The sequence below is a fragment of the Cebus imitator genome, unplaced genomic scaffold (genome assembly GCF_001604975.1).
Source record: "Cebus imitator isolate Cc_AM_T3 unplaced genomic scaffold, Cebus_imitator-1.0 Scaffold242, whole genome shotgun sequence".
NCBI classification, from domain to species: Eukaryota; Metazoa; Chordata; class Mammalia; order Primates; family Cebidae; genus Cebus; species Cebus imitator.
The window spans coordinates 1,261,164-1,281,370 of record NW_016107557.1 but is presented as its reverse complement, the minus strand read 5'-3'; the positions used below and the strand labels follow the sequence as shown (position 1 = coordinate 1,281,370).

At 40.7% G+C, this 20,207-nt stretch overlaps 1 protein-coding gene across 1 annotated transcript in view; it reads left to right on the top strand.

The window, feature by feature from the left end:
• CEP192 (centrosomal protein 192) overlaps positions 1-20,207 on the top strand; it is a 132,316-nt gene that overhangs the window by 93,682 nt on the left and 18,427 nt on the right. Inside the window, exons 31-39 of the mRNA XM_037727845.1 lie at positions 4,812-5,072; positions 5,333-5,448; positions 7,324-7,433; positions 10,162-10,312; positions 12,911-13,089; positions 13,588-13,711; positions 15,220-15,325; positions 16,066-16,273; positions 19,272-19,351. Coding sequence (XP_037583773.1) covers positions 4,812-5,072; positions 5,333-5,448; positions 7,324-7,433; positions 10,162-10,312; positions 12,911-13,089; positions 13,588-13,711; positions 15,220-15,325; positions 16,066-16,273; positions 19,272-19,351 — 1,335 coding nt within the window. The remainder of the gene's footprint in view (positions 1-4,811; positions 5,073-5,332; positions 5,449-7,323; positions 7,434-10,161; positions 10,313-12,910; positions 13,090-13,587; positions 13,712-15,219; positions 15,326-16,065; positions 16,274-19,271; positions 19,352-20,207) is intronic.

Genomic DNA, 20,207 nt, shown 5'->3' with positions numbered 1-20,207 from the left:
ACACTCACCTTGGATTAGGCATTTCCTCTCTCATCTCGTCAGCAGCTACTTGCTGTCCCAACTTGCCAATTTGGTTGTGAGGAACAAATGACATGATCTGTGTTTTGAATACCATAAAGCATGATGGGACTGCAAATAAAAATGTATTGATTATTTGTTACATGTTGATTGTATTCCGGGCACTACCCTCAATCACTATGTGGATGCTATGATTGAATGTGTCTCCCAAATTTCTGTATTAGAAACTTACTCTGCAATACAGCAGTGTAGGGAGATGGATCCCTTTGGGAGGTGTTGCCCTCAGGAATGGATTAATGCTGTTATAAAAAGGTTTGAGGGAAGGAGTTTGGCCCTTTTGCCCTTCTACCTTCTGCCATGCAAGGACACAGCATTTCTCCTCTCTGGAACTTGCAGGATTCACTGTGAGATCTTAGAAACAGAGAGCAGCCCTCACTAGAAACCAGCACCTGATCTTGGACTTCCAGCCTCCAGAACTGTAAAGAATGAATTTCTGTTCTTTATAAATTACCCAATATATAGTATTCTGTTATAGCAACACAGATAGACTAAGATGGTGGATTGTCACATTTTTATCTTCAAAACAACTGTCCAGGATAATACTACTCTTGCCATTCTGCACATGTGTAAACTGAGGCTGCAAGAGATGCGTGGCTGTGATCGTGCATCTTACTTGCTGGTCAGTGATAGAGACAAGGTTCAAATTCAGGCTGGCTGAATGCAGAGCACACATTTATTTATTGTGTAGTCTCTAGGGTACTAATAACAGCTTTATGTATTGGAGCAGTGGTTCTCAACCAGAGCTTGTGTTACCGCTAGGGGACATTGGCAGAATCTGGAGTTACTTTTGGTTTGTCATAACTGGGGACAGGACAAGAAGGCTACTGGCACCAAGTGGATAGAGGTGAATATCCGAGAAAGCCCAGGACAGTTCTAACCACAAATAATCATACAGCTCAACATTTCAGTAGTACTGAGGTTAGGAACAATACTTTGTCTTGTTTAATCTGGATTTACTGGTGTGAGTCAGATTTATTTTATTTAATCATTGTTTTTTTCTTTACTTTTTTATTTTGTGAGACAGAGTCTTGCTCCATTGCCAGGCTGGAGTGCAGTGGTGGGATCTCAGCTCACTGCAACCTCCGCCTCTCAGGTTCAAGCAGTTATCCTGCCTCAGCCTTCCGAGTAGCTGGGACTACAAGCACACGCCATCATGCCCAGCTAATTTTCCTATTTTTAGTAGAGACAGGATTTTACCATGTTGGGCAGGATGGTCTCCATATCTTGACCTCATGATCCGCTCACCTCGGCCTCCCAAAATGCTGGGATTATAGGTGTGAGTCACGAGGCCAGCCAATCATTTTTTTTTTTTTCTTAACCTTGTTACTCAGTAGTAATTTTGTGATTTCTTAGGCTTTAAAAATACAGGCAGAATACTTACAATGCGTGTTTTCAAAGGTACCTTTTTCCCTTTTATTTGCTATTTAGTTTTATAGATAAACTTACTTGTAAGTTTCTATGGAAAAGGGAAAATTAGAAACATTTTTGCTGCTGAAACTACCAGAGGTCACTTTGAGTGAGGGAGGATTTGTAGGAGTTTCCAATCTGAAAACCTTTGAAATGCTTTGTATTTATTTATTTTGAGACATGGTCTCATTCCGTCGCCTGGCCTGGAGTACAGTGGCATTATTTCAGTACACTGCAACCTCCACCTCCCGGATTCAAGCGATTCTCCTGCCTCAGCCTCTCAAGTAGCTGGGATTACAGGCGCCCATCACCATGCCCGGATAATTTTTGCATTTTTAGTAGAGACGGGATTTCACCATGTTGGCTAAGTTTGTCTTGAACTCCTGACCTCAAGTGATCCGCCCCTCTTGGCCTCCCTGTGTTGGAATTACAGGCGTGAGCCACTATGCTGAGCTTGAAATGCCTTTTATTTGTACTAAAAGTCAAGACAGTGCACATTGATGTGGTGCCTGAAATTACTTTTTCAAAATATTATTTTGATTAAGTACATAACACAACTCAGAATAAGTTATGATGGTTTCAAGTTTGCAAGGGATTCTTTGCAACCTATTTTAGTATAGATTGAGTATCCCTAATCTGAAAATTCAAAATCACGATGCTCCAAAATCAGAAACGTTTTGAATGCCAACACGATGCTCGAAGGAAATGCTCTTTGGAGCATTTTGGATTTTGGATTTTTGAATTAGGGATGTTCAACCGGTGTAATGTAAATTTTCCCAAATCTGGAACACTTCTGGCCCCAAGCTCTTCAAATAAGGTATACTCAACCTGTAATTCAGAATGAAAGATAGTTGTTAAAGATGTGCATTTCAAAGAGTATGGAAAGTTTCCAGCAGGGTGTTTTCCTTACATTTGTCTTTATGAGGTGTATTCTGTGAAGCCTTGCTTCCTGCAAGGATTGAGCCCTGTGGAAGCAGCAGCAGATGGATTCCCAAGCCTGATTTTAGTGTGCTACTTCCCCAGTTGACAGTGTATCTGTCCTTCAAGAGTCGTTAAGAGTTCTTGTCTTTAGCTTAGTCCTTTTTACATGTTTCTCTCTGACACTGGCTGGACTGCACACTAAGAGAATTATAAATAGAGTTTCCCCAAAAACATTTTATTACGAAAAGTTTCAGAATTACTGCGAAGTTGAAAGGCTTATACACTAAACACTCACATACACTATCACTTAGATTCTATAGTTAACATTTTGCTATATTTTGTCTCCCACATATCTAGCCATCCATCAATTCATCTTTTTTTTTTTTTAAATTATACTTTAAGTTCTGGGATACATGTGCAAATTTGTTGCATAGGTATACACATGCCATGGTGGCTTGCTGTACCCATCAACCCATCATCCAGTCCTCCCTGTGTCCCTGTGTTCTCATTGTTCACCTCCCACTTATGAGTGAGAACATATGGCCTTTGGTTTTCTGTTCCTGTGTTAGTTTGCTGAGGATGATGGTTTCCAGCTTCATCCATGTCCTTGCAAAGGACATAAACCCCATCCCTTTTTATGGCTGCATAGTATTCCATAGTGTATATGTGCCACATTTTCTTTATCCATTCTGTCATTGATGGGACATTTGCGTTGGTTCCAAGTCTTTGCTACTGTGAACAGTGCTGCAGTAAACATACATATGCATGGGCCTTTATAGTAGAATGATTTATAATCCTTTGGATATATACCCAGTAATGGGATTGCTGGGTCAAATGATATTTCTGGTTCTAGATCGCCACACTATTTTCCACAATGGTTGAACTTTACACTCCCACCAACAGTGTAAAAGCGTTCCTATTTCTCCACATCCTCTTTAGCATCTGTCGTTTCCTGACTTTTTAATGATCGCCATTCTAACTGGTGTGAGATGATACCTCATTATGGTTTTGATTTCTCTAATGACCAGTGATGAAGAGCTTTTTTTTATATGTTTGTTGGCCACATAAATGTCTTCTTTTGAGAAGTGTCTGTTCATATCCCCCAGTTGCTCTGTCCCAGGGAGATGGAAGTTTTATCTGTAAGCCTCTGACTGGGGCTGCTGTATTTTTTCAGAGATGCCCTGCCCAGAGAGGAGGAACCTAGAGAGGCAGTCTGGCTACAGAGGCTTTGCCATGCTGTGGTAGGCTCCCTCCAATTCAAACTTACCAGCAGCTTTGTTTACACTGTGAGGGGAAAACCGCCTACTCAAGCCTCAGCAATGGCAGACGCCCCTTCCCTCACCAAGCTCGAGCGTCCCAGGACGACTTCAGACTGCTGTGCTGGCAACGAGAATTTCAAGCCAGTGGGTCTTAGCTTGCTGGGCTCCATGGGGGTGGGATCCATTGATCTAGACCTTGGCTCCCTGGCTTCAGCTCCCTTTCCAGGGGAGTGAATGGTTCTGTCGCGCTTGCGTTCCAGGCACCACTGGAACCCAGGGAGCCAGCCCAAATGGCTGCCCAGTTTTGTGCTTGAAACCCAGGGCCTTGGTGGCATAGACACCAGAGGGACTCTCCTGGTGTGCATGTTGCGAAGACCACGGGAAAAGCATAGTATCTGAGCCAGAGTGCATTGTTCCTCACAGTACAGTCCCTCACGGCTTCCCTTAGATAGGGGAGGGAGTTCCCCGACCCCGCGAAGACCACGGGAAAAGCATAGTATCTGAGCCAGAGTGCATTGTTCCTCACAGTACAGTCCCTTGAGGTTCCCTTAGATAGGGGAGGGAGTTCCCCGACCCCTTGTGCTTCCCAGGTAAGGCAACAGCCCACTCTGCTTTAGCTCACCCTCCATGGGCTGGTACCCACTGTCTAACCAGTCCTGGTGAGATGAGCTGGTTACCTCTGTTGGAAATGCAGAAATCACCTGCCTTCTGCATTGATCTTGGAAACTGCAGACCAGAGCTGTTTCTATTTGGCCATCTTGCCAGCCACCAGTTCATCTTTTTAATGCATTTCAAAGTAAATTGCAAGTATTAGTATATTTTAGTATATTAGTGTATAAACTTATTAAGCAAACATTTCTGTACTAATCTTTGCATTATTCCTCTGTCATTTAAGTTTGGCTTTTGAAATAGTTCATTCTTAGCAAATCAGAAATCAAATTCTTTTGCAGCTCTTTGGTTTGTTTTTTTCCTTAAGACGAAGTCTTTAATATATTGTTGGACTGGAAATGGGTAACTATTACCCAAAATATACAAACTTTAGAATTTTTAACTGTATTAAATCTTTCTGAATTTTCTTCTGACTGTAATTCAGTGTTCCTCTTTCTGCTTACATTAAAGTAATTTTGGATATGTATATTCTTTTAGATACCTTTGTCTGGATATGGAGGAACAAGTAATCTTATTTTGGAAGGCGTTAAAAAATTATCTGACAGTTACATGGTAACAGTGAATGGCTTAGTACCTGGCAAAGAAAGTAAAATCGTTTTTTCTGTCCGCAACACTGGCTCCCGAGCAGCTTTTGTTAAAGCAGTAGGTTTTAAGGATTCTCAGAAAAAAGTTTTGCTGGATCCTAAAGTATTGAGGATTTTTCCAGATAAATTTGTACTCAAGGAAAGAACACAAGAAGTAAGTATAAAAATTTCTGTGCTAAAAACATCAACTCATTTTAAAATTAAGTTAATAATTATGTATTTTAAAGCCAAAAGCTAAAATAATATTTGAAAATAATGTACAAGTAGAAGTACTTATATGTTCTTGGAAATGCTATGCATCTGCCCTTGTGTCTATATCGAATTTTTAGGCTCGTAAGATTGTTGAATCAGAGTGAAATGACTTAAGAAAGATATTTAATATTTACTCCTGTTTTTTTTTTTTCTTGGCCTCAGGATGTTACTTTAATATATAATCCATCAGACAGAGAAATCAATAATAAAACTGCAACAGAACTATCAACTGTATACTTATTTGGTGGAGATGAAATTTCAAGACAGCAATATCGAAGGTAAATTACTTATCTTACGCAATGTCAGGAACCATTCAGTAGAAATGATGAAAGCTTCAGTGGCTAGGAATTTGGAATTTTTAGAACGTATCACTATTTATTAGCGAACTGGTAGATGAAATATCTTGATAGGATTTATGTGACTAATGAGCTACCACAATGTGAGGAAAAAATACCTGTAGGAAACTCATCTCCTGTATTTTCTTCGAATGTGCCTTCTTTTTTGGACGTAACTATTGTGCCACTCTTCCCTTACTCAGTAGGTGCATCATACTTCATAATAGGACCATTTTCATAATGTACTCTTGATGACATGTCCAGAGACAGTGTGTCAGTTTTATAAAAGATTTAAGAACTACTGAATGATTATATTGTATAAACACTGGGGACTAGTTTATAATATTTCTGGGAATGCTGTGAATTATTTGAAAGGATCAAGTTGAATTTTTGAAATGTGTAAGATGTTTAACTTGTAGCTACTTAAAAAGTGTGAACTGCTGTAAAATCTGATATATCTAATTTAAATTTAGGGCGGGTTAACTGGCTCATGACCAGCACTTTGGGAGGCTGAGGTGGGAGGATTGCTTGAGGCCAGGAGTTCAAGACCAGCCTGGGCAAAATAATGAGACCCTGTCTCTACAAAAGAAATAGGAAATTTAGTTGGGTGTGGTGGTGTGCACCTGTAGTCCTTGCTACTTTGTAGGCTGAGGTGGGAAGAAGATCACAGTCCCAGGAGTTCAAGGTTGCAGTGAGCTGTGATTGCATCACTGCACTCCAACCTGGGCAACAGAGCCCAGACCTCTCAAATAAATAAACAAGCAAGCAAATAAATAAATGCAACAGAGCCAGACCTCGCTCATAAATAAATAAATAAATAAATAATATAAACATAGTTTGATATGCTGAACTGTTGGAAAATTTAGGGTATTGATTAAGGTTTAGGCCTGATTTAAACATGAATTCTCTTACTGTAAAGTGTAGCTTCCTAGTTTAGAGGATCTAACATAGGATGAGTGCGACTCATGGTGTGTCATCTGCTAATAAAAAATCATTAGAAAGGGGATGTGAAGGAATACGCCTGTCTCCTTCTGAACCTTTGTGTTTGGCTGTGTTTTATTCTGATACAGAATTTGGGAAATTGTTTTGTTTTTAATTTGTTGAGTGTCATTGGAATGTTTACAAGAAGGAATTTAATGGTGACTTGCTACATAATGTTAGAACAGACCAAATGAAAAGCTTGCCTTTGAACCTGGTTTCGTGTCTTAATTATTTTGGAAATAGAAACTGGCATTTAGAGAAATCACATTATGAGGTATTCTGATGTTTTTCTTTCTCTCCATTGGGATATAGAAATCAGCATATTGTTTTCAAACTCATCTTTGCCGTAAAGTTTATAGTAATGACATTTTCTTTGTGGACATCTGAGTATTATAGAGAAATTTACATTTCAGTTTTCTCACCTCAAAGATTTTCTGGAAGGAATCAGATAAATGTAGTTATATGGTAATTTAAATATTCCCCTTCAAATCTTTTCATTTTTTACCAAGTTCTTTTGTGTTCTGAGACAAATTACCAAATTATCACAAATAATGAAAATGTAAGACTTGAAAAGAATCTAAGTTAACTCTTCTTGCTACTGTTCTTTTAAGGAGTTCTTATTTGATGTTAATATTTAACTGAGACTGATAATTTTACTACAAGTGTAATTTTTGAGGAAACTTCCAAAACAGGTTTTCTTTTAAGTATAAAGTCTATGTACTAATGTATCAATATAAGTGGAATTTGCCAAATGCATTAGTGAAAATCCAATTAAAGTCATTTTATATATAGTGTCACTTTTGAATTTAAAAAAAAAAAAAAAATCTCTCCTGGCAGGGCCCTGTTACATAAGCCAGAGATTATAAAACAGATACTTCCAGAACGCAGTGTGCTTCAAAACATTAATTTTGCTGAAGCATTTCAAGATGAGCTATTAATAACTGAAGGTAAGAATTTCAACATGTCTTGTTTGGGTCATTTATAGTATTATCTAGGTCCAGTGATGTGATACAAGAAGGAAGTATAAGTTTAGATACAGTGTTAGGCAGAGTTTGAGCCATAGCTCTGCTGTATGAGTTTGAATGAATTACATCATTGAATGTCAGTTTTCTTATCTTGTAAATGGGAAGAAAGGCGATGTCTAACTTTGCATCCATACGGAGTTGTTATAAGGATTCGATGAAAGAGCTTTGCTGCTGTATAAATGTTACATGTTACTAATACTTTCTGCATTTATTCTCTAGGCAGGCTTGTAAACAGGAAGAGGGAAATGGTCATTGTTAAATCAAATTAATTGCTACTTATATTTGATTGCAAACTCCCACTCATTTTGAGGTTACTGTGCTGTAGTGCCTTTTGTAAGATTTATGGAAGATGTAGTGGTGGCAAAAAAAAAATCAAAATAGACAGTAATGAGGTGACACTAACCTAGATGGTTAGCCCTGTTTCCACTAAACATTTCAAATATTTAACAACATTTATTATTCATACAAAATAGAAATATATTGAGACATACAGACTGTAAAAATATATATACAGATTTTCACCATGGTATTGTTTATAATAGCAAGAAGTTAGAAGTAACCTATTTAATGCCCAAGACTCGGGAGTCATTTAATTATGCAGTAGAATATTTTGAAGCCATTAGAACAATAATATGAATCTGTACTGAATGACATAGAAAGCTCTTCATTTATTACAAAAACTTTTTGAAGTTTGCAAAGTAAGATCTCATTTTGGTAAAAATTATTACATATATATTTACATAAGTAAGATCACATGCATATATACACCAAAATAATAAGTGGCTAGTTTTCTTGGTGGAATAAATTTCAGGTGGTAGCTTTTTCCTGTTTTTATTTTCTAGTTTTTTAATGATAGACTATGTTTTGCTTCTGAAATACGAAGTGATAGAAGGATATGTATGCCATGGTAGGGATGACGTTGAGTAGTCTGTGAACTTTTCAGTAAAGTGGGTGTCTAGATCATCTCCTCAAAGGGAAGGCAGGGATGAGGTGATTAAAAATGACAGAAAGACTTGGAATGGACTTCTCAGGAGTGTGCTAAAGGAACAGAACAAAGGAAAGGAATCTTGGATTTGGAGTTGAAACTCAAGACTCATCTGTCCCACTGCAGAGCCACCTCTTCCTCATAGGAAGGATCAAAATACAAGTTAAGCTGTGAAGACTGTAATTTAAGTAGGGAGCAGTGGTTCAGACGCTGGCATAGTTCCATCATATGACAACAGTCCTCTCATTGAATGGTGGATGCATCCGGAGAGGACAAGGTGCCAGCCAGTTTGTGGACACTGGATGTAGAGGTACCAGATGCAGTCCTTGTCCATGAGGGGCTTACAGACTCAGAGGAAGACAGATGACTCAGGTGTGATGTGAAAAGGGCTGTGAGAGAGAGAGCTGTGTTTAGGAATCTGGGAGGGTACCTTACTTGGAGATGATTCTTGAGGTTTACTTGAAGAGGAGGAGTTGGTGAAGTGGAAAAGATGGGACCAGAGTGAGGAAGAGTGCCCCAGGTAGAGCTGCATGTCCAAAATAAGTACACATGTTGTACTAACAGTTGTGTTGACACAGCCAACCAAGAGCTCAAGTAGCCTGTCAGAATCACCCATCTAAGATGGGGTTGAGTTGGGACTTAGGCCAAGTCTTTGGGACACCAGAATTTCACCTCAAGGAGTACTGTTTTCCTTGTGATTGTAAGTTTATTGTCCAGATGAATGGAGGAAACAGTTTCACTTTTTTGTGTTGGTTAGTACCATAGATCACCTGTGAAAACACTGCAGTTGAAGCTTTTATGGGATGAATTTCAGTAACATTTGCATGAGCATGTTACTATTCTAAGGATTTGTAACAATCTTGCTTTTACAAAATGTGTAATTTGTGGCACATGTTTTTGTAGTCGATTTAAACTTTTTCAGTTAGGAGACTTGGTTAAGTTATAAATTTAAATTTATAATTACTGTGTTCTTTTAAAATTTCCATGTCAAAATATCAATACTTAAAGACTGTCTAATTTATATATAAAATGCCAAGTGTATTTTATAACGTTTCTTATAAATACAAATTTGGGTGGCCTAATCTAGAGATGTTCATCTTGAGCACTATTTCTAGATTTACTTTAAATTGAATGCCTGTGAGACTGCCACTTAAAAATCATGGACCCTTAACCTCTGTGCTTCCAATTCCTTCTCTTTGCAGTGAGGTAATAGTACCTATCTCAAATAATTGTTCTGAAAATTAACTAAATTAATATATATAAAGGGATTAGAACAATGCCCGCATTAAGCTTCATATAAATGTTGCCATATTATATCTACGAAAGCGTTCTTATTTTAATGCTCACAATCCCTGATATAGATCATTATTTATATTATAGCTGAAGAAACTAAAGTTCAGAGAGGTTAAGTAACTTGCCAAAGGTCACAGAATGAATGAGTGGCAAAGGTAGTTCAAATTTAGGTTCCAAACCTGAGCTGTCAGCCACTGGTGCTGAACTGCCTGCCTGTAATTTTGTGCCAGACTGTGTACTACTAATCCAAATGTCACCTCCCCTAACCCCGGCAACTAGTAGTCTATAACTATAAATATATACATATATCTGTTACTTTGTGCTGTGCTTGTGTGAAGATTCATGTATTTCAAACATTATTTTCTATTTCAGTATATGATCTCCCCCAGCGGCCTAATGATGTTCAGCTTTTTTATGGAAGCATGCGTAAAATTATACTTTCAGTAATTGGAGGATTCAGGGATTGCATTTCTAGCAGAGAATTCCTTCAGTCTTCTTCCAAAGCTAGCTTGGAATCTACAAGGTAAAACAAATGAACAGAAATATTTCACCAGATTTCAGGATGATTCGATTCATGGCAGAGCTGATCTTTTTTCCTGTACTTTACTATTATTATTATTTTGTCTCAAAATTTTTATTTCACCTTTATTTTAAATTTAGGTTGAAAATAATTTCAAACTTTCAGGAAAGTTTAAAAATAGTGCAGAGAATTTCCATATAATCTGCAGTCAAACTCACGGTTGTTAACAGTTTACCACTTTATCCTCTATTTGTATAGAACTTTTTTGTATAGAACTCTCTTTCAGAATAGAGTTTCTCAGCCTTTCCTTATCTTTCCTGACTGAGATAATACAGAAGGTTGGATTATTGTATCAGATCCACAGAATCAAAGACTTCATCCAGAATTAAGATTACTGGTAATTTTAGATGAAGCCTGGAGAAGTCTGTGACTGGTGGTGGCACTTCCTAGGTCCTTTTTGCAGCATTAATACTTGAGCTCTTGTTCAGATTTGACACAGTGTCCCTAAATTATGCATGTGCTCCATGGCTTACCTGAAAGGGGGAGTTATATTGAGCATGAAAGTTCTGTTTTGTACTTTGATAATTACATAACTTCTGTGGTAATTTTTCAAATAACTATCCCATAAGATCAGAATCTTAGGTTTCTTTACCACCAATAATTCTAGAAAGAGGAGATATATCTTGCAAAAAGCATTCCATAGATAAGGACATTAGTGTGTTTGTTAGGAGATCTGTCATTAGCAGGATCACCAGGAGACTTCACCAAATCACCCTTCTTTTTTCTAGAGCATTCCTTGGTAAAGAGGAGAAAATAGGTTGTAGGCCAGCTGCTAACCCTTTCTTACTAATGACCTTGATGTTTTTTTATGGAGTCCAGGCCAGTTACTTTGTAAAATATTCCTCAATTTCAGTTTGCAGATTCAAGTTTCACACTTTTGGCAGGAATGACGCTGTTTGTTTTCTCATTGCATCTTTTCAGGCAGTGTACAATGCTGATTTGTCCTGTCACTAATACTGTTTTTTATCACTTAGTTAAAAATGGTCCCCACCAGATTTCTCCACTGTAAAGTTAATGAATACCTTAGAGGGAGTTTCTTAAAGATCATGATTATCTTGTTCCTTATCAAATTTGTGAGCATCCATCGATGCTTGTTGCCTGAATTATTTTCACCATGGTTACCAAAGGATGATTTCTAATTCCATCTTTCTACATTTATTAGTTGGCTTTTTACTATGAGGAAGATACTTGGTTTTGGCCCGTTTTTTTGTTTTTTTTTTTTTTAAGACGGAGTTTTGCCCTTGTTACCCAGGCTGGAGTGCAATGGCGCGATCTCAGCTCACCGCAACCTCCGCCTCCTGGGTTCAGGCAATTCTCCTGCCTCAGCCTCCTGAGTAGCTGGGATTGCAGGCACGCGCCACCATGCCCAGCTAATTTTTTGTATTTTTAGTAGAGATGGGGTTTCACCATGTTGACCAGGATGGTCTCGATCTCTTGACCTCGTGATCCACCCGCCTCGGCCTCCCAAAGTGCTGGGATTACAGGTGTGAGCCACCGCGCCCGGCCCCGGTTTTGGCCCTTTTATGTAATTCTTCACTGATACTGGAGTGGACTCATGGGTGCAGCGTTGATCCTTCACTGTCATTATTTGGTCTTGAATTGCATTCTGGCTTCTGATCCTTTTGATGGGTATTTTTACTTAATCCCCCTATTTTTAACTAATTTTCTCATTGCACACTGCTAACCCAGACTGTCTGAGTGTTCCGTACAAGTCCCAGTGCCACCACCCACCTCTTGTCACCCCTATACATTATGTATATTTTTAAGAGACAGGGTTTTGCTTTGTAGCCCTGGTTGGACTCCTGGCCTCAAGTAATCCTCCTGCCTCAGTCTCCCTGGTAGCTGGGACTACAGGTGCTTGCCACCATTCCCACTTCATTTTGCTTCTTTTCTTTTTGTAGAGGTGGTGTCTTGCTGTGTTGTCGAGGCTGTTTTCGAACTGCTCACCTCAAGCAATCTTCCCTCCTTGGCCTCCCAAAGTGCTGGGATTATAGGCATGAGCAACCATGCCCAGCCTATATACATTTTAAACTATACACAATATGAATACTTTTTATTCATTGAAAAATACCTGATATATAATGCACTTTTAGCTTTGTCTTAAGGTTTTTAAATTTATGAAGAATTAATATAAAAATATGTGATACAATCTGGCTTTTTATCATTTTTATTTTATTATTATTTTTTTTGAGATGGAGTCTCTCTTTGTCACCCAGGCTGGAGTGCAGTGGCGTGATCTCAGCTCACTGCAACTGCCACCTCTGTGGTTCAAGCAATTCCCCCGCCTTAGCCTCCTGAGAAGCTGGGATTACAGGCACATGCCACCACACCCAGCTAATTTTTTAATACAGACAGGGTTTTTTTTACCATGTTGGTCAGGCTGGTCTCAATCTCCTGACCTGGTGATCTGCCCACCTTGGCCTCCCAAAGTGCTGGGATTATAGGTGTGAGCCACCGTGCCGGGCCCTTTTATCGTTTTTAACTTTTCTCTCTGTCTCTTTCTTCTTATCTAACTTTTTCATTTTTTAAATGATTTTTTAGCGACTTGGGAGCTTCTGGGAAACATGGTGGCAACATCTCTTTGGATGTTTTACCAGTCAAAGGTCCTCAAGGTTCTCCTCTTCTCTCACAAGCGGCTTGCCCGCCTTCGGATCAGCTGGCCTCTGAAGAGCCGTGGACTGTCCTCCCCAAGCACCTGATTCTGGTAGCTTCTTCTCCTTGTGAGTATGTCACCTGTGACACCTCAGAAGTGTGTTCTGGAGTCCAGGCCTGCCATTCCTTTGTACCCACGGCTCATCCAGGACACACATGGGATCCTGCACATCAAGCTGTGCCTTGCCCAGGCCCTGCTTCCACTGTTGGAGACCCCACTCAGACTTGCCTGGAGCAGAGTTCTTGTCCCAGAGCCATACTCTTCAACGAGGCTCCCATTTCCCCAGTGGCAGAGCCACACTCCTGCCCACAGAGATACAGCATTGGTTCAGAGTAGAGCAAATCTGCTATGTAGGTGTGTGCTCAAGTTAAGATGAAGCCGTGACGATTTCCAGGTTTCCTTTTTCCTCTTTGATACCAAGGATTGGAAATTTCTTTAATTGAGTATTTGAGAAAGCAGGAGCATATTCATGTATCTATTTAGGTTTCTGGTTTATTAGTTGTTAACATTTGTCTTTTTCAGTATTGTTAAATGTAAGTAACATTTTATTTATCTGACAAAATAGGTGACATGGCAAAAACTGGACGTTTCCAGATTGTGAATAACTCTGTGAGGTTATTGAAATTTGAGCTGTGCTGGCCAGCTCATTGCCTCACAGTCACACCGCAGCACGGATGTGTCGCACCAGAGTAAGTCTGACTTCTATGTTACTCAGATGCTGGCATGGTCGCTTTCTAAGGGTCAAATAATATGTCATTGTAGTTTATCCACTTAAATTTTGGACTGTGCGACTGCACAAAGCACATGCATGGTTCTGTAGGACAGCTGTAAGCTCAAGTGGTAGGCAGTCTAGTAGAGCAGAGATCTGCACATGGCTGGTTATGCTGTCACCCAGGAGGGTAAAGGGACATACACATCTGAGGTGGATCAGAGTCCCTGGTGTGGAAGACTTCAGAGCATTTCCTTCTTAGGAGTACCCATGAAATTACAAAGCAAGGAATGCAACTGGACATGGGATGAGGGGTCACGACGTGTCTCAACCCCAAACACTTCTGCCATTCCTTACCTTGGTTTGGGTCGTGTGTTCTGCTGGCTTTTTCTGAATGATGTTTTTCAGACAAAGCTTCCTCACTTTTAGTATGTATGAGCCGTAACCTTGCTTACGGATGCTGTAGAATATTCTAGAACAAAAGGAAGTCTTTTGGGGCCAGCCGTTTCTACACAGCTGCCTGTCCTCTGTCCACAGCCTGGCTGTTAACAGGTGGGAAAGCCACAGCTCTGCAGCTTTTCAGGACTTCATCTGGTCAGTGCATGACTCCCACGTCTGCATATTCCTTTATACCTGGGATTAACAACTTTGCAGAAAGACAAAATGAAGTTTATTTACTTTTTGCAAAATGATGTGCTAAAATTTTAGGAGAGTTTACTTGGCAGAGACTTTGAGCTGAAGCGTGGTCAGGAACACTCCAAAGAGACATTGCTGGGACCAGAGCAGTCAATTTGGCATGCAGCAACTGTTTCTCATGTGCCACACACCCTTTCAGCTAACGGTAGAACAGGTTCCTCACTGATCGCTTTTTCTGTAGCCCCATGTGTTTAGCAGAGGAAGATAGTCTTGCCCTGTCATTTTTGACATGTGTACTAAAATAGCTTTTCAATCTGGTGATTTTTTAAAATCACAAATATGATCCCATTGTCTACTTTTAAACTCTTCTCTAGCACCCTCTGGCTCTTGAAGAGAATATTGAGCCCAGAAAATATTAGCAGCCCGGTCATAAAAAAAGATGTATTTTTCTTCATTTCTTCTCCGTTTCCCTCACCCTTTTTTCTAGTTTTCTCTGCAGCTCCTGCATTCTTCTTTATTCTCACATGGCTCAGAGCTTTTGTAGTCTTGGTCTTTTGCTCTAAAAATTTTTATCATGAGTTGCTTTTAACATGGTATTCCTAAGGCATGGTTTGTTTTCACATGAGTTTTGCCCCTGCGTCACGAGTTCGTGCTGGTGAGTTTCTTGTTAGCCATTGAGTCGGGTAGAGGTGGGATGCCCATGTGGGAGCCACGTGGGAAACGCGTGGGAGTGACCTCTGTTCTCTGCTCTTCCTGAGCAGTGAGGAAATGGTCATCGGCTGGCAGACCAGTATTTATAACTTGTGTGATTACTGCTGTTAAAATGTATGCTATTTTTAAATTTTTTTAAAGGAGTAAACTACAAATTCTTGTGAGTCCTAATTCCTCCTTATCCACAAAACAGTCAATGTTCCCGTGGAGTGGTTTGATCTATGTACACTGCGACGATGGACAGAAGGTACTTTTAAAAGTGGTTTGGATTTTTTTTTTTTTGGAGTGACATTTGTGTTACTTTGTAGCTTCAGTTTCATAATCCTTATTAGCGCTTACATTTCAAAAATCAAATGAAGGTATACTTGGCCCTTCATATCTGTGGGTTCCATATCCAAGGATTCAACCAACTGCAGATTGAAAATATTTGGGGAAAAAATGATACAAATAAATACAAATAAGTAACAACTATTTGCATAGCATTTATACTGTATTAGGTATTATAAGTACCCTAGAGATGATCTAAAGTGTACAGGACAATGTATGCAGGTTATGTGCAAATACTGTGCCACTTTATATACAGAACTTGAGCATCGAGGATTTTAGCATCCTCAGGTAGTCCTGGAACTAATCCCCCACGGATACTGAGGCATGATTATTTGTATTCTGAGCCCAACTAGGTTTATTTAATTAGCGCATTGGTATAGACTTCTTCCATAGTGATCAGAACAATTCTCTTGGGAAATGGGTGTGGAGAGTGGGGCGTAGAAGTAATTACTAATTTTCTAAATTTTCTTTTAAAAAAAAAAAAAAAAGTAGTGGGAGAAAGGAGATTTACCTTGAGGTCTAAATAAACTTTAATTCCTAAATTTATTGACGTCTCGTTTGTTTGGCATTTCTTTTCTCTACCATGATTTAAAAATGGAATTGTTTCTTTTAAAATGATAGCTATGTTTATATCTTATCTCTTTATTTGGCTCATTTCAGAAAATTGTAAAAGTTCAAATTCGAGAAGATTTAACTCAAGTGGAACTTTTAACTCGTTTGACCTCCAAACCATTTGGAATTCTTTCCCCAGTATCTGAGCCTTCATTTAGTCATTTGGTCAAACCAATGACAAAACCACCTTCCACAAAAGTTGAAATAAGAAACAAGAGTATTACTTTTCCTACAACAGAACCTGGTAAAACTTCAGGTATTGTGCCAGAAAATTATATAATTCCAATGTCTGCTGATATATTGATTCTGATGCTTTATTCTCAGCTGTAAGTTGGTGATAAATACAAATTTCCTCCTACTTGAGGAGAAAAATCAAGTGGCTATTAGCAATCATTTCAATGATGGGCTGGATTTGGGATCTGAACAGTCTTAAAATGTGAAACCTTGGCATTTACTAAGTTTGTGTATTCCAGGAATCCTAGGTTTTATTTGATGGTCAGAACCTTTCCTGTGTAACTCTCACCAGATCCTTGACCAAAATTGTTAATAAATTAGCAGTTGAAGAAGACAGGACAGTGGGTGGAGCCTGGCTTCATCACTTACTCACATGACATTGAGGCTCCAGACAGGTTCAGTAGACTTGCTTGGTTTCCCCATTTGTAAAATAGGCTTTGGAATTAACTTCTTCCACAGAGGACTTCAAGGATAAATTTACTAATTCCTGTTTGGGCAGCCCATGACTTATGGTGGCTTGATTTACCATTTTTTTTTGACCTGGTGATGGTGTGAAAGCCATGTACATTCAGTGAAAGTTGTGCTTTGATTTTTAACCTTGCCCTGGGTTAAAATGGTGCTTCACCCTCTTGTGATTCTGGGTTCCAGCAGCCCCGAGCCACAGCTTCTGGTCATCCCTGTGATCACAAGCGTGAACAGCCGATACTGTGTTCTGCAGTGCACTCAGTAGGTGACATGAGACTGTGGTCCTCATCAAATGACATGAGATATTCAACCCCTTATTATAAAATGGGCTTTGTGTTAGAGGATTTGCTCAACTATAGCCTAACGTAAGTGTTCTCAGCAGGTTTAAGGCAGGCTCAGCTAAGCTATATGCTGGGTAGGTCAGGTGGATTATATGCATTTTCCACTTAGGATAATTTCAGCTTAGGATGGGTTTATTGGGACATGATGAGCATTCATGTTCAGAAATAGTGATATATGTACAGCAGTTAGAATGGTGTTTGTTGTTTGTTAGGCACTCTGTATTGCTAATATTCCTCAGGAGTCCTGAGATTATTTATTTTTGTCCCTGTCCGTCTCTCTCACTGCTGGCTCAGGCTAAATGAGCAGTGTTGTTGGTGGGACCTGTTAAAAAGGATGTGGGTACATCTCTCGCCTGGCCCTCTTAACTCCTTGCCTCTCCATTGATTTTTTCTACCCACAGCCTTGCCCTCCTGATTCCCTCACCTCCTGGAACTTGTCATTCAACCCTGATGTTCTCTGATCTGAGCCTGGCACTTGCTGACTGTCGACCCTCTTCAGTTCACTCACCCAGGGCTCACAGCAGTTCTTTGGCCTCCCTGAGACCCCCCAGCCCGCTGGTCCTCTGTTTTGTGTTCTCTCCCAGCCTGCCATGCCCCTTTCCTCTTGTCACTCCATGGACTCTGAGTCTGTCCTTAGAGTTGCTGTTTCAAAGGCTTCCGTGACTGCCGTGTGCTCCTCTCCCTCTCTGTTCCTGCCTGGCAAGATCCCAATCCTGGCTTGCTCCAGGGACATAGCTCCTCCTGCCTCTACCCCAGCAGCAAAGCCACGCTGGAGGGAGCCACTCTGCCCTGCTGAGGGTTCCAGGTGCCCCTCCACACAGGCTTTGCTGCGTCTAGTGCTCTGTGTGTGTCCTGCAGCCCCCGCTCCCCTCTGCGGCTGGGGCCCTTCCTTCCTCTAAGAGCTCCTGCCCCCTCCTCTGCTCCTGCTGTCACTCTTCTTAACCACTGACTTTGCCTGACACATGAAAAATAGGCCCTGAGACCCAGTGAAAGGCTCTGTTTCCATCACAGGCAAACCCTCTGCTTGGAACTCGGTTTGTCCTTTTCACCTCTCAGGGGCTTCCTGTGTTCCCCTCTCTCTCCAGGGCCATCAGCTTCTGCCTCCTTGTTGTTACATCTCCACCAGCACCCAGTACACTCCACCATCAGTGGTTAAGAAGCATCTTTCTCGGCCCCCATACCCTTTCCTTGGAGCCGCCCCCTCTTAGCAGCCCCCTGCCCTCACTTCTGTAGGCCTTGGCTGCAGTTACCTCATGCCCGTCCTGTGGAGGTCACTGAAGAGCTCCATGTGCCAAATCCAGAGTCGGTTTTGTGTCTCGGTTGACTTGAACTGCCAGCACTGTTGACCACTCCTCCACTATGGAGCACTCCTCTGTGCAGCTGCCGTGCCCCAGTGCTCGAATTTTCCTGCTTTACCTGCTCCTGCTCGGATCCCTTGCTGACTCTTCTCCCCAATTTCTGAAGACTGGCCGGGTTCCGGCCTGGCCTGCTTGTGCCCTTCCTTCTCTGTGTTCTCCTGCTCAGTGATGGCCTGTGTCCTGTGACTCTCATGACTTCCCATGTGCTTGGGCCCAGGCATCACACCCTGGTGGCTGCTTGGCTCACATGTGGGCATCTCACAGGCACATCAGGTATAATAAGCCTAAGAGAGACCCTACACCTCCTCCAGGTTCACCCATGTCAGTAAGTGGTACCACTATCTGTCCATTGGTTATTTCTGATTTCTGATTTCTTCCTCCCTCCTCCCACTCAGTCCATCAGCAAGTCCTTTGAAGACTGTCTTCAAAGTAGAGGCCACACATGTCCACGTCTTTTTCACCCCTTTGCCATTGTCCACGCTGGAGGCAGTCACCATGTGAACATCTCAGAGCCAAACTGCTGCAGCTATAACTTACCTGGGCTTCCTTGTCCACTTCAGTGCCTTGCAATATCTTTTCTACAGAGCAGTCTGTAACACTTTAAAATTGTCAGTCATCTTACTGCTCTCTGGCATAAGCCCTTCAGTATCTTTGCATTGTACTTGTAATAAAACCTAAAACAATATCTAACATACCTGATTTTTTAAAGAAAATACTGTGGTTCCTGTTGAACTCCTTTAGGAATCTAATGATTGGGTTTTTCTAACCCCAGTTTGAGGTAGTAAGGCCTGTCACAGTCATCTGCTTGTTCTCCAGTCTGTCTGAGTTTGAGTTATGATACGTGTCTTCCTTTTAGAGAGCTGTCTGGAACTCCAGAATCATGGCACCATAGACGTGAAATGGCATCTGTCATCTTTAGCTCCGCCTTATGTGAAGGTCAGTCACGACTGCCTCAGATATAATCACTTTAATGTTTAAACTTTATTCAAGATGTTTTTAAAACTGACTACAAGCATTGGTTGATATTGCTGGTTATTTGCTTGTTTGTTTTCTGAGACAAAAGTCTTGTTCTGTCACCTAGGCTGGAGTGCAGTGGTGTGAACACTGCTCACTGCACCCTCAACCTCCCAGGCTCAAGTGATCCTCCTGCTTCAGCCTCTCATATAGCTGGGACCACAGGTATGCACCACCACAACCAGCTAACTTTTTGGTTTTTGTAGAGGTGGAGCCTCACTTCATTGTCCAGACTGGTCTTGAACTCCTGACCTCAAGTGATCCTCCTGCCTCAGCCTCCCAAAGTGCTGGGATTACAGGTGTGAGCTGCTGCACCTGAACTTGCTGATTATTTGTTCCACCAATTCATTTAGTTGGTTTTCTCTTTTGATGAGGATGATATATGCCCAGTCTTTTTCACAAAGTGGTTTTGAGAGTCAAATTAGAGAAATATGTGGAAATACATGTTTGCTTAATGTAATGCTGTCTTCTAGCCCTGATTTTATCTGAAATAACTTTATTTTGAGAAATATGTAAAAATTATATTTCTGAGCATTGTATGTGCTCATGCATGGCTTTCCCCTCGTGTTCTGAGTGCTAATGTATGTTCCCAGCCAGCAGTGCAGGAAAGGAAACTGAGCACTCTTTGCCAGTGAGTGGCAGCCTACTGTCTATGGTGCTAGTCTTCCAGGGCACCACCTGAAGTCAGTGTGTTTGACATTGGTGGTGTTTAGAACACTGTGGTCTCTCTGCCATGTATTTTGTGTGATGGCAATGGTTTTGAGTCATAATACTAACA